The 15,006-nt window shown below is 46.9% G+C and overlaps 1 protein-coding gene across 3 annotated transcripts in view; it reads right to left on the bottom strand.

Annotated features, from left to right (window-relative positions):
* The window catches only part of slc16a4 (solute carrier family 16 member 4), a 138,828-nt gene that overhangs the window by 88,963 nt on the left and 34,859 nt on the right, over positions 1-15,006 (bottom strand). For all 3 annotated transcript variants that reach the window (XM_070859287.1, XM_070859289.1, XM_070859288.1), the window contains one exon: positions 9,275-9,434. In XM_070859287.1, coding sequence (XP_070715388.1) covers positions 9,275-9,388 — 114 coding nt within the window. In that variant the 5' untranslated portion in view covers positions 9,389-9,434. The remainder of the gene's footprint in view (positions 1-9,274; positions 9,435-15,006) is intronic.

Below are 15,006 nucleotides of genomic sequence, written 5' to 3'. Positions count from 1 at the left end.
GACGACCTTTGTACTCGCGGGACTAATGAATAAGATTCTTTTTCTATTTCTGTATTCAATTTCTGTATAAAGATAAGTGCAATTTGCTTGTACGACAGAGTTTTGCCTTGGTACGGTCCAAGCAGGCTCTCCGAGATATATCTTGCTTTTTAAAATAAATTCTCTCGAAGTGCACTTCTGAAAGTCTCCGCTTGAGTTAATTTAAGCTAAATATTTCCTCGACAGCTTGACAGGGTAGATGCAGGGAGGATGTTTCCCCCGGACTGCGGAGTCTAGGACCAAGGGTCACAGTCTCAGAATAAGGGGGGAAATGTAAGAGAAAAATTTGGCATTCGGGGTACCAGCGGGACAAGGGTTAAAGTGCTGGTTCCTACACTGGCCCATAAGGAGGTAAAAGGCCTCTCTTCGGCCTTGTACCAAGGCTCCAGAAGTTATCAATTCAATAATATTCCGACAGGATACGATGTGAGAACCTAAACAGACATTGATAAGACCTTGCGAAGAGGCTCGAGGCGGACTCACAGACAACAAGGAAGATCAGGAAAGAGAATGCGCACGGCTAAACGCGATACTCCTGCAATAGTCACCAGGGTTATCATGGAATGATAAAAGGGGGGAATGAGAATGGATACAGAAGGATTGTAAATGTGGCAGAGGGATGGAAATAGGGAATCATGGGAAAATAGCTAAAGAAATGTCAAGATGTAGACAACTGCAGAATCGACAGAAAAAAAAGGGGTTACCAAGAGTTGAAGTTGAGGTCAAACAAGGGTCATGAGAAAGACGCAAGGCGGCACAAAGAAAGAAAGCAATCCTAGATAGGAGGGGAAAAGTAATGGCTTTTACTGATAAGGAGGAAGGGAAACTAATTGGGTTCTTTACTGATAAGGGAAGACAGTGTAGCGAAGCTATAACTAACCTGACCCTGACACCAGCCCTAATTGGGAGACTTTCTTGCCTGCCATTGGACGTACTCGGGGGGGAGGCAGAAAGGGATTGGATAGACCAAGTGCTAATCAAATGTGTTCTGTTTTGAAAATGTATAACTGTTGTTGTGTCGTGCTGAAAAGAGGCTTGTCCAGAGGAAGGTAAACAGGCTCTGATTGAGAGTGTCCCTTTGTCTTGACAAGTCCCGGCCGGAGAATCTTCAATAAAGGTCCTTCACAGAAAAGGCAAGGTGTTCGTGTCAGTGTATTCGCTGAAACAGATTGAGGGAAAAATAATCCGTATTAACAAGATGATTGACCTCCAACCATCACAACCATCTTCCTTTGTGCTGGGTATGACTCCAGCCAGTGGAGAGTTTCCCCCTGATTCCCATTGACTTCAGTTTTACTCAGGCTCCTTGATGCCACACTCGGTCAAATGCTGCCTTGATGTCGAGGGCAGTCACTCTCACCTCACTCTGGTATTCAGCTCTTTTGTCCATGTTTGGGCCAAGGCTGTAATGAGGTCTGGAGCCAAGTGGTCCTATATAAGACCATAAGAAATAGCAGAAGTCAGCCATTTGGCCTCTTGAGCCTGCCCCGCCATTCAATAAGATCATGGCTGATTTGATCTTAGAAACATAGAAACATAGAAATTTACAGTGCAGAAGGAGGCCATTTCGGCCCAACGTAACCGCGCCGGCCGACAAAAAGCCGCACGGCCCTCGGTCAGCAGCCCTGAAGGTTAAATATAAACCTATGAACAATGACGGAAAGGTAAAGAGCACCCAGTCCAACCAGTCCACCTCACACAACTGCGACACCCCTTATACTGAAACATTCTACACTCCATCTTAACCGGAGACACGTGATCTCCTGGGAGAGTCAAAAACCAGATAAAAACCCAGGCCAATTTAGGGAGACAAAATCTGGGAAAATTCCTCTCCGACCCATCCAGGCGATTGAAACTACTCCAAGAGATCACACCCTGGTCGTATTCTAGTCCCTGCAGTACTTACCATCATATCTGCATCGACCAACAAAAGGTCATCCAATTACCAGCTCTAGGTCTGTAACCCTGCAGGTTACTGCACTTTAAGTCCCCATTCAACCATCTCTTAAATGTGGTGAGGGTTTCTGCAATCACCACTCTTCCAGGCAGCGAGTTCAAGATCTCCACAACTGTCTGCGTAAAGAAGTCCCCCTCAAATCCCCTCTAAACCTTCCACCAACCACCTTAAAACTATGCCCCCTTGTAATAGACCCCTCCACCAATAGAAATAGACCCTTACTATCCACTATGTCCAGGCCCCTCAATATTTTGTACAACTCCTCTCCAGGTCTCCTCTCAACCTCCTCTGTTCCAATGAGAACAAATCCAGCCTATCCAATCCGTCCTCATAACTAAGATTCTCCATTCCAGGCAGCATCCCAGTAAATTTCCTCTGCACCCTCTCTCGTGCAATCACGTCCTTCCTATAATACAGCGACCAGAACTGCACGCAGTACTCCAGCTGTGGCCTAACCAAAGTATTATACAATTTAAGCATAACCTCCCTGCTCTTATATTCTATGCATCGGCCAATAAAGGCAAGCATTCCGTATGCCTTCTTAACCACCTTATCCACCTGGCCTGCTACTTTCAGGGATCTGTGGACAAGCACTCTGAGGTCCCTTTGTTCATCCACACTATTAAGTGGCCTACCGCTTAATGTGTAAACCTTTTCCTTATTAACCCTCCCAAGGTGCATCACCTCTCACTTCTCTGAATTAAATTCCATTTGCCACTGCTCTGCCCACCTGACCAGTAGACTGATATCCTCCTGCAGCCCATGACTTTCCTCTTCATTATCAACCACACAGCCAATTTTAGTGTCGTCTGCAAACTTCTTGATCATACTCCCTCTATTCAAATCTAAATCATTGATGTATACCACAAAAAACAAGGGTTCCAGTACTGAGCCCTGCGGAACCCCACTGGAAACATCCTTCCAGTCACAAAAACATCCATCAACCATTACCCTTTGCTTCCTACCTCCAAGCCAATTTGGATCCAACTTGCCACTTTGCCCTGTATCCCATGGGCTTTAACCTTCATGACCAGTCGACCATGTGGGACCTTATCAAAAGCCTTGTTAAAGTCCATATATACAACATCGTACGCACTACCCTCATCGACCCTCTTGGTTACCTCCTCAAAAAATTCAATCAGGTTAGTCAGACACGATCTTCCCTTAACAAATCCGTGCTGACTGTCCCTAATTAATCCTTGCCTTTCCAAATGCAGATTTATCCAGTCTTTCAGGATTTTTTCCAATAATTTTCCCACCACTGAGGTTGGGCTGCCAGGCCTGTAATTACTCGGCCTATCCCTTTCTCCTTTCTTAAACAAGGGTACTACATTAGCAGTCCTCCAATCCTCCGGCACCATGCCCAGATCCAATGAGGACTGGAAAATGATGGTCAAGGCCTCTGCTATTTCCTCTTTTACATCGCTCAACAGCCTGGGATGCATTTCATCCGGGCTGGGGAGTTATCTACTTTCAAAGCTGCTAAACCCCTTAATACTTCCTCTCTCACTATGTTTATTTCATCCAGAATATCACACTCCTCCTCGATAACAGTATCTGCATTGTCCCTTTCCTTTGTGAAAACAGACATAAAGTATTCATTAAGAATCATACCCACATCTTCCACCTCCACACACAGATTACCCTCATGGTCTCTAATAGGCCCTACCCTTTCGTTAGTTATCCTCTGACTTTTAATATTTTTATAGAACATCTTAGGGTTTTCCTTAATTTTACTGGCCAAGAATTTCTCGTGTTCTCTCTTAGTATTCCTAATATTCTTTTTAATTTTGCCTCTTAACTTTCTATATTCCTCTAAGGATTCTATAGTATTTAGCCGTTGATATATGACATAAGCATCCCCTTTTTTCTTAATCCTCCCTTGTAAGTCTCTAGGCATCCAGGGGGCTCTAGAATTATTTTTCCCAGCCTTTTTCTTTAAGGGCACATGTTTGGCCTGAGCCCTCCGGATCTCCTCCTTGAATGCCCCCCACTGTTCCGACACTGATTTATCCACAAGTAGCTGTTTCCAGTCCACCATGGCCAAATCACTCCTTAACTTCGCAAAATTAGCTTTTCCCCAATTCGGAACTTTTATTCCAGGCCTATTCTTGTCCTTATCCATAACCAACTTGAATCTGACTGAATTATGGTCACTGGCACCCAAGTGCTCTCCCACTGATACCCCTTCCACCTGCCCAGCTTCATTCCCCAAAACTAAATCCAAAATCACCCCCTCTTGTGTTGGGCTTGTTACAAACTGACTAAAAAAGTTCTCTTGAATGCATTTCAAGAATTCCGCACCCTCTGTATCTGTCACACTAAATTTGGCCTCTACTCCACTTTCCCGCCCACTCCCCATAACCCTCGACTCCCCTGTAGTTCAAAAATCTGTCTATCTCCACCTTAAATATTCAATGGCCCAGCCTCCACGGCTCTCTGGGGTAGAGAATTCCAAAGATTTGCAATTCTCAGAGAAGAAATTGCTCCCTATCTCTGTTTTAAATGGAACCACCCCTTATTCTGAAAATATGCCCCCTTAATTCTAGATTCCCCCACGAGAGGCAACATCCTCCCTGCATCTACTCTGTCAAGCCCTCTCATAATCTTATGTTTCAATAAGATCACCTCTCATTCTTCTAAACTTCAATGAGTATAGGCTCAACCTGCTCAACCTTTCTTCATAAGACAGTCCTGGCAGAAGCCAACCTCAGCATCAGTGAGCAGGTTATTGGTGAATGTCATTTGATAGCACTGTCGGTGACACCTTCCATCACTTTGCTGATGATTGAGAGTAGACTGATGGGGCGGTAATTGGCCGGATTGGATTGGTCCTGCTTTTTGTGGGCAGGACATACCTGGGCAGTTTTCCACATTGTCGGGTAGATGCCAGTGTTGTAGCTGTACTGGAACAGTTTGACTAGAGGCACGATTAGTTCTGGAGCACAAGTCTCCAGCACAACAGCTGGGATGTTGCTAGGGCCGATAGCTTTTGCTGTATCCATTGCGCTCAGCTGTATCTTGACATCACATGGAGATTGATTGGATGAGGTGAACAGTATAGGTTAGTTCCTGTTGGTGATTGGACAGAGTGTGGTATCGGTCAGTATTGGACCGTGATTGAACAGAGCATGGTATTGCTCAGTGCCTGTTGGTGATTGGACAGAGCGTGGTATTGGTCAGTGATTGGACAGAGCGTGGTATTGGTCAGTGATTGGACAGAGCGTGGTATTGGTCAGTACTGAACCGTGATTGGACAGAGTGTGGTATTATAGAAACATAGAAAATAGACCCTTCGAGCCTGCACCGCCATTCAATATGATCATGGCTGATCATTCAACCTCAGTACCCGACCCCAGCCTTCTCGCCATACCCCCTGATCCCTTTAGCCGTGAGGGCCACATCTAACTCCCTTTTGAATATATCCAACGAACTGGAATCAACAACTTTCTGTGGCAGAGAATTCCACAGGATCACAATTCTCTGGGTGAAAAAGTTTCTCCTCATCTCAGTCCTAAATGGCTTACCCCTTATCCTTAGACTGTGTCCTCTGGTTCTGGACTTCCCCAACATCGGGAACATTCTTCCTGCATTTAACCTATCCAGTCCCGTCAGAATTTTATACGTTTCCATGGGATCCCCTCTCATCCTTCTAAATTCCAGTGAGTATAGAAACATAGAAAATAGGTGCAGGAGTAGGCCATTTGGCCCTTCGAGCCTGCACCACCATTCAATAAGATCATGGCTGATCATTCTCTCAACAACCCTTTCCTGCTTTCTCTCCAGACCCCTTGATCCCTTTAGCCGTGAGGGCCACATCTAACTCCCTCTTGAATATATCCAATGAACTGGCATCAACAACTCTCTGCAGCAGGGAATTCCACAGGATAACAACTCTGAGTGAAGAAGTTTCTCCACACCTCAGTCCTAAATGGCCTACCCCTTATCCTAAGACTGTGTCCCCTGGTTCTGGACTTCCCCAACATCAGGAACATTCTTCCCGCATCTAACCTGTCCAGTCTCGTCAGAATCTTATACGTTTCTATGAGATCCCCTCTCATCCTTCTAAACTCCAGTGAATAAAGGCCCAGTTGATCCAATCTCTCCTCATATGACAGTCCTGCCATCCCGGGAATCAGTCTGGTGAACCTTCGCTGCACTCCCTCAATAGCAAGAACACCCTTCCTCAGATTAGGAGACCAAAACTGAACACAATATTCTGGGTGAGGCCTCACGAAGGCCCTGTACAACTGCAGTAAGACCTCCCTGCTCCTATACTCAAATCTTCTTGCTATGAAGGCCAACATGCCATTTGCCGCCTTCACCGCCTGCTGTATCTGCATGCCAACTTTCAATGACTGATGAACCATGACACCCAGGTCTCGTTGCACTCCCCTTTTCCTAATCTGCCGCCATTCAGATAATATTCTGCCTTTGTGTTTTTGCCCCAAAATGGATAACCTCACATTTATGCATATTATATTGCATCTGCCATGCATTTGCCCACTCACCTAACCTGTCCAAGTCACCCTGCAGCCTCTTAGTGTCCTCCTCACAGCTCACACCGCCACCCAGCTTAGTGTCGTCTGCAAACTTGGAGATATTACACTCAATTCCTTCATCTATTAAATCGTTCATATGTCAGTCCTGACATCCCGGGAATCAGTCTGGTGAACCTTCGCTGCACTCCCTCAATAGCAAGCACGTCCTTCCTCAGATTTTGAGAGCAAAACTGCACATAATACTGGATTGTGATTGGACAGAATGTGATATTGATCAGTGATTGGACAGAGTGTGGTATCGGTCAATGATTGGACAGAACGTAGTATCGGTCAGTGATTGGACAGAGTGTGGTATCGGTCAGTGATTGGACAGAGCGTGGTATTGGTCAGTACCTGTCGGTGATTGGACAGAGCGTGGTATCGTTCAGAGATTGGACAGAGCTTGGTATCGGTCAGTGATTGGACAGAGTGTGGTATCGGTCAGTGATTGGACAGAGCGTGGTATTGGTCAGTGATTGGACAGAGCGTGGTATTGGTCAGTGATTGGACAGAGTGTGGGGGGTATTGGTCAGTGATTGGACAGAGCATAGTATTGGTCAGTGATTGGACAGAGTGTGGTATCGGTCAGTGATTGGACAGAGCGTGGTATCGGTCAGTGATTGGACAGAGTGTGGTATCGGTCAGTGATTGGACAGAGCGTGGTATTGGTCAGTGATTGGACAGAGTGTGGGGGGTATCGGTCAGTGATTGGACAGAGCGTGGTATCGGTCAGTGATTGGACAGAGCGTGGTATTGGTCAGTGATTGGACAGAGTGTGAGGGGTATCGGTCAGTACTGGACCGTGATTGGACACAGCGTGGTATCGGTCAGTGATTGGACAGTATGTGGTATTGGTCAGTGATTGGACAGAACGTGGTATCAGTCAGTGATTGGACAGAATGTGGTATCGGTTAGTGTTTGGACAGAGCGTGGTATTGGTCAGTGCCTGTCAGTGGTGGGCCAGGGGGATCTGTGGAGGATTTTCTCTTGGTGATCAGTGCCAATGGTTGTGGTTTAGCTTGTAGTCTCGGAGATGGTGGTTAACCTCACTGACAGATTTCTTGTTAAGCTGATGAAAAGCCCCTGCTCAGTTTGAAGTGATCTGCCTTGATCGCCATGGTTATTGTGGCCTGTGATTACCGCAGTGGAGCTGGGGAGTGTGGAAATCTGATGAAACAGTTAGCGTTTCTAAAGCATAATCCCTTCATTCTGGTGCACTTGCAGTTTGATCCATCGCCTCTTGTATCTCCGGTTAAGCTGCATTTATTGAAGTGTTGGTGATGATAGCCTGCCTTCAGTGTCAGTGTTTCTCTCTCTGCACATGCTGCCTGGTCTGTTGTTGTGTTTACTATCTGTTGGCCTTGTACACACTTTTCCTGGCCACTGACAAAACCACACTAGCCCCAAATAAATTGGCACATTGCGACTTGAGAAACAATTACATATGCACCGTTTCTTGTTTCCTCTGCAAAACCTCCATGGCAATCTAAAACGGGAGGTTTCCACATCACCGGGATGGTGAGGCAATGGTGCGGAGCACAGGCCAACGCTGTCTCCTGTGCTGATGGTGCACAATGCCTTCAATGGCACCAACTCTCACCAGAAATACAGGTGTTTGGGTTATTAAGCATTTCACATCTGCCAAGAGTTTAGGTCATTATTCCGCATCACTAGGTGGCCCCTGAGGTGACAGCGAGCTATTGCAACTTTCCTGAAAGCCATATTTATTTTCCAGTCTTTCAGCAAATTTCCCTTGCTGTGTTTAGATGATGGTTCCCTGAATCATGTGCGGCAGCAGTGGTCGGCTATAGATGGGCTGAGGCCATGGAGACCATGCAATGATGCTGCTGTTACCGAGGTTGATTCCGGAGATGAAGGAGTTGTCTTATGACGAAAGGTTGTGCCTCTACTCATTGGAGTTTAGAAGAATGAGAGGTGATCTTATTGAAATGTATAAGATTCTGAGTGGGCTTGACAGGGTAGATGCAGAGGGGATGTTTCCCCTCATAGGGGAATCTAGAACTAGGGGCACTGTCTCGGGATAAAGGCCACCCATTTAAAACTGAGATGAGGAGGAATTTCTTCTCTCAGAGGGTTGTAAATCTGTGGAATTCTCTGCCCCAGAGAGCTGTGGAGGCTGGGTCATTGAATATATTTAAGGTGGAGACAGACAGATTTTTGAGCGATAAGGGAGTCAAGGGTTATGGGGAGCGGGCAGGGAAGTGGAGCTCAGTCCATGATCAGATCAGCCATGATTTTATTGAATGGCAGAGCAGGCTCAAGGGGCCGAATGGCCGACTCCTGTTCCTATTTCTTATGTTCTTATGTTCCATTATTCAGGCCTTCCTTATTATTCTACAGAGCCACTCTCTATGGTCCAAGGTCCATCAAGTTAAATTGGGGATAGGGATGGAATGTGATTCCTACACTCAGTGAGATTGGCCGTTTAATGCCAGTGTCGATGAGGTATTGAGGTGAAACCGGCCAAACCTATTTCCTATTGGACCAGCTCGGAATGAGAGGAGATTCACAATCCATTGGTCCAGTGGATTTGCAGCTAGCTCCCAGAGGTGGCAATGGGACAGAACACACAATTAGACAGCTCTCCGTCTCGGGACAGGGAGTTCTGACCAGGCATTTCCTGTGCCCACAATATCTTGTTAACTAAAACAGAATTAAAAATGAAACGATTGCTCCAAAAGAGAACTAGCCGAGTGGCTGAAACTCTGTTCCTTACCAGAAAGAAATGGGCAACGATCATCCAACCCCAGCCCCCATCTGGTGGCTCGACATATCGTTTAGCCCGCCGACCCCAGCTCGTCACCTCCCTCGCCTCTCCCACCTCGCCCATCTTCCTTCAGCAGCGGCTCGCGACCGGCCGCAGCTTTTCCGTATCCCTGCAATTAATTCACAGATGTTTTTCTTCTATTTCTACACAAAATAAAACAAAATGGCGTCTATAAAGTTGCAGCAAGCCATGCTTAGGGCATGCAGAGAAGTTCAATCCCGCAACAATCCCACAACAATCCCACAAACACTTCACTCGTTAATTTAAATGCAGTTCTGTTTGCCGAGTGCCCCACAATCATTTTATATTGTCCATGTTGGTCAGAATATCGCCATCTACGTGTGCTCGAAATTCTGAATCCAGTTTCAGGCTGAGGATCCCAGTCAGAGAATGGACCCAGGAGGCTGTTGGGCATCAGTTCACCAGTCACCGGGCTACATCCTCTTCCAGTTCTCACAAATCCAAAATCAATCTGAGGGACAGGGGCGGGGGGGGAAGAGTGAGATGGGAGGGTGAGAGTGAGACGGGAGGGGGGGGAGAGTGAGACGGGAGGGGGGGGAGAGTGAGACAGGAGGGGGGGGAGTGAGACGGGGAGGGGGGGGGGGAGAGTGAGACAGGAGGGGGGGAAGAGTGAGATGGGGGGGTGAGAGTGAGACGGGAGGGGGGGGAAGAGTGAGACGGGAGGGGGGGGGAGTGAGACAGGGAGGGGTGAGACGGGGATGAGATTGTGGGGGCAACGGAGGCGGGGGTGGGGGGGTCTAGGAATGAAGTGGAACTTTTTCACCCAGAAGGTAATCAGATTGTGGAGTTCGTTACTAGCGAAGGACATTGGAGTAGACATTAACCCCACCAACTCCAGGTTTTCATCGTATGGATGGGGATAGGCGAGGGATGGGGATAGTGGAGGGAGTGGGATGGAGGAGCCGGTCCAGTAAAACGAAGGAATATTTTCAAAATGCAACCTTGTCCCCAGCACGGAGCCCAGTCATTGTTTGGCAGCCCATTAACCCACATGAGAACATAAGAAATAGGAGCAGGAGTCGGCCATTCGGCCCCTCGAGCCTGCTCCGCCATTCAATATCATGGCTGATCTGATCATGGACCCAGCTCCACTTCCCCGCCCGCTCCCCATAACCCTTTACCCACTTATCGCTCAAAAATCTGTCTATCTCTGCCTTAAATATATTCAATGACCCAGCCTCCACAGCTCTCTTGGGCAGAGAATTCCAAAGATTCACCAGCCTCTGAGAGAAGGAATTCTTCTTCATTTCCATATTAAATGGGCGACTCCTTATTCTGAAACCTAGTTCTAGATTCCCCCACAAGGGAAAGCATCCTCTCGGCATCTACCCTGTGAAGCCCCCTTAGAATCTTAAACATTTCAATAAGATCACATTTAAGTCTTCCAAACTCCAATGAGTATAGGCCCAACCTGCTCAACCTTTCTTCAAATGACAACCCCTTCATCTCAGGAATCAACCTAGTGAACCTTCTCTGAACTGCCTCCAATGCAAGTATATTCTTTCTTAAATAAGGAGGCCAAAACTGTACGCAGTACTCCAGGTGTGGCCTCACTAATACCCTGTACAGTTGTAGCAGGACTTCTCTGCTTTTATACTCTATCCCCCTTGCAATAAAGGCCAACATTCCATTTGCCTTCCTGATCACTTGCTGTACCTGCACACTAACTTTTTGTGTTTCATGCACAAGGCCCCCAGGTCTCTCTGTACCGTCGCATTTTGTAATCTCCCCATTTAAATAATAATTTGCTTTTTTATTTTTCTTACCAAAGTGGATAATCTCACATTGTCCCACATTATATTCCATCTGCCAAATTTTTGCCCACTCACTTAGCCTTTCTATATCCCTTTGCAGATTCTTTGTGTTCTCCTCACAACTTGCTTTCTCACCCATCTTTGTATCATCAGTAAATTTGGTTACATTACACTCGGTCCCTTCATCCAAGTCATTAATATAGATTGTAAATAGTTGAGGCCCCAGCACTGATCCCTGTGGCACCCCACTAGTTACAGTAAATACGTTGACTATGTCCTGGAGTTCAGCCTCTGTATGTGCGCAGATGCAGACGCGTCCGCGTACTGTAGCTCGACGACAGAGGTAGGGGTGGTCTTGGACCTGGCCTGGAGGCGACGAAGGTTGAACAGGTTCCCACTGGTTCTGTAGTTTAGTTCCACTCCAGCGGGGAGCTTGTTGACTGTGAGGTGGAACATGGTGGTGAGAAAGATTGAGAAGAGGGTTGGGGCGATGACGCAGCCCTGTTTGACCCCGGTCCAGGCGTGGATTGGGTCTGTGATGGAGACGCTGGTAAGGATCACGACCTGTATGTTGTCATGGAGCAGGCGGAGGATGGCGACAAACTTTTGAGGGCCTCCGAAACGGAGGAGGACGCTCCATCGACCCTCGCGGTTGACAGTGTCAAAGGCCTTTGTAAGATTGAAGAAGGCCATGTGTAAGGGCTGGTGTTGTTCCCTGCATTTTTCCTGTAGCTGTCACACTGCAAAAATCATGTCTGTTGTGCTCCGTAGGGGACAAAATCCGCACTGTGACTCCGGGAGGAGTTCCTCGGCCACAGGAAGAAGACGGTTGAGGAGGACTCTAGCGATGACTTTCCCAGTGGCTGATAGCCGGGAGATCCCTCTGTAGTTGCCGCAGTCGGACTTGCCCCTTTTTTAAAGATGGTCACGATCACTGTATCTCTGAGATCCCCCGGCATGCCCTCCTCCCTCCAGATGAGAGAGATGAGGTCATGTATTCGCGCCAACAGTGCCTTTCCGCCATACTTCAATGCCACCCGCACCCGTAGCCTTGTTGTTTTTAAGCTGTCTTATGGCTTTTTCTACCTGGTGCAGTGTTAGGGTCTTAGTTAGGTGTTGGTGATGACAAATTCATGCTCTAGACATTTTGTCAGGAGTAGGATACTGCTGGAGTTAGCTTTCCCTACCCCTTCTCTGCCAATTACCCCCCCCTCCACCCCCAAGAGGTCTGTGTCTTTGCCAACCCTGGCGTTGAAGTCACCGAGGAGGATCAGTTTGTTGCCTGTGGGGACGTAGAACAGGGATTTTGAGAGGTTAGAATAGAAACCCTCTTTGGCCTCATCAGTTGCATCGAGTGTTGGGGCGTACGCACTGATGACTGTGGTGCATTGGTTCCAGGAGAGGGTGAGTCGGAGAGTCATGAGGCATTCATTAGCCCCGCAGAGGGAGTCTTTGAGGCAGTCAATTTTTGATGGCGCTGCTGACTCCGTGGAGGCAGCGTTCTTCCTCTAGTTTCCCTTTCCAGAAGAAAGTGTAACCTCCAGGATATAGTCGAAATATTTACTGAGGTGTACGAAAGCATGTGCCCTACGCTAAACATCCGTAAGACAAAGGTCCTCCACCAGCCTGTCCTCGCCGCACAGCACTGCCCCCCAGTCATCAAGATCCACGGCGTGGCCCTGGACACCGTGGACCATTTCCCATATCTCAGGAGCCTCCTATCAACAAGAGCAGGCATCCAACACCGCCTCCAGTGCGCCAGTGCAGCCTTCGGCCGCCTGAGGAAAAGAGTGTTTGAAGACCAGGCCCTCAAAACTGCCACCAAGCTAATGGTCTACAGGGCTGTAGTAATACCCGCCCTCCTGTACGGCTCAGAGACATGGACCATGTACAGTAGATACCTCAAGTCGCTGGAGAAATATCACCAACGATGTCTCCGCAAGATCCTACAAATCCCCTGGGAGGACAGCCGCACCAACATCAGCGTCCTCACTCAGGCCAACATCCCCAGCATCGAAGCACTGACCACACTCGATCAGCTCCACTGGGTAGGCCACATATTTTACATGCCAGACACGAGACTTCCAAAGCAAGTGCTCTACGCGGAGCTCCTTAATGCCAAACGAGCCAAAGGTGGGCAGCGGAAACGTTACAAGGATACCCTCAAAACCTCCCTGATAAAGTGCGACATCCCCACTGACACCTGGGAGTCCCTGGCCCAAGACTGTCCTAAGTGGAGGAAGTGCATCCGGGAGGGTGCTGAGCATCTCGAGTCTCGTTGCCGAGAGCATGCAGAAATCAAGCGCAGGCAGCGGAAGGAGCGTGCGGCAAACCAGACTCCCCACCCACCCTTTCCTCAATGACTATCTGTTCCACCTGTGACAGAATCTGTGGTTCTCGTATTGGACTGTTCAGCCACCAAAGAACTCACTTCAGGAGTGGAAGCAAGTCTTCCTCGATTCCAAGGGACTGCCTATGATGATGACTAGTTACAGTTTGCAAACTGTAAAATGTCCCATTTATCCCGACTCTGCTTTCTATTAGTTAGCCAATCCTCCATCCAGGCTAATAGCTTGCCCCCAACCCCATTACCTCTTATCTTGTGCAGTAATCTTTTATGTGGCACCTTATTGAATGCTTTGTGGAAATCTAAATATGTTACATCCACTGGTTCCCCTTTATCCACCCTGCTCGTTACATCCCCAAAAACCTCCAGCAAATTTATCAAACATGATTTTCCTTTGATAAAACCATGCTGACCTCTGCTTGACTGTATTATGATTTTCTAAATGCCGTCTATTACTTCCTTAATGATGGATTCCAGCATTTTCCCAACCACAGATGTTAGGCTAACTGGTCTATAGTTTCCTGCTTTCTGTCTCCCTCCTTTCTTAAATAGGGGCGTTACATTTGCGGTTTTCCAATCTGCTGGGACCGCCCCAGAATCCAGGGAATTTTGGTAGATTACAACCAATGCATCCACTATCTCTGCAGCCACTTCTTTTAAGACCCTAGGATGTAACCATCAGGTCCAGGGACTTGTCCGCCTTTAATCCCATTATTTTACTGAATACATTTTCTTTAGTGATAGTGATTGTTTTAAATTCCTCCCTCCCTATAGCCCCTTGATTATCAATTATTGGGATGCTTTTAGTGTCTTTTACTGCAAAGACCGATACAAAATATTTGTTCAAAGTCTCTGCCATTTCCCTGTTCCCCGTTATTAATTCCCCAGTCTCATCCTCGAAGGAACCAACGTTTACTTTAGCTACTCTCTTCATTTTTATATACCTGTAGAAGCTCTTGCCATCTGTTTTTATATTTCTTGCTAGTTTACTCTCACATGCTATCTTCTCTCTATTTATCATTTTTTTAAGTCATCCTTTGCTGGTTTCTAAACATTTCCTAATCCTCTGGCCTACCACTAATCTTTGCAAGATTGCATGCCTTTGTTTTCATTTTGATACCATCCTTAAATTCCTTAGTTAGCCATGGATGGTTCATCCTTCTCTTAGAGTCTTTCTTTCTCACTGGAATATATCTTTGCTGAGAGTTATGAAATATCTCCTTCAATGTTTGCCACTGCGTATCTACCCTGTAATCTATTTTCTCAGTCCACTTCATATCTTTGTCATTACATTTATTTAAGTTCAAGACACTAGTTTGAGAACTAGCTTTCTCACCCTTAAACTGAATTTGAAATTCTACCAGAGGATCCTTCAATAAGTGTTGATTAATTAATCCAAACTCATTACACATTACCAGATCTAAAATAATCTGCTCCCTGGTGGGTTCGACAACGTATTGTTCCAAGAAACCATCCCGCATACAATCTATGAACTCTTCCTCAAGGCTAGCTTTGTCAATTTGATTTGTCCAATCAATATGAAAATTAAAATCGCCCAT

The sequence above is a fragment of the Pristiophorus japonicus genome, chromosome 17 (genome assembly GCF_044704955.1).
Source record: "Pristiophorus japonicus isolate sPriJap1 chromosome 17, sPriJap1.hap1, whole genome shotgun sequence".
NCBI lineage: Eukaryota > Metazoa > Chordata > Chondrichthyes > Pristiophoridae > Pristiophorus > Pristiophorus japonicus.
The sequence above is the reverse complement of the archived record's forward strand: the minus strand, read 5'-3'. Positions and strand labels throughout refer to the sequence as shown.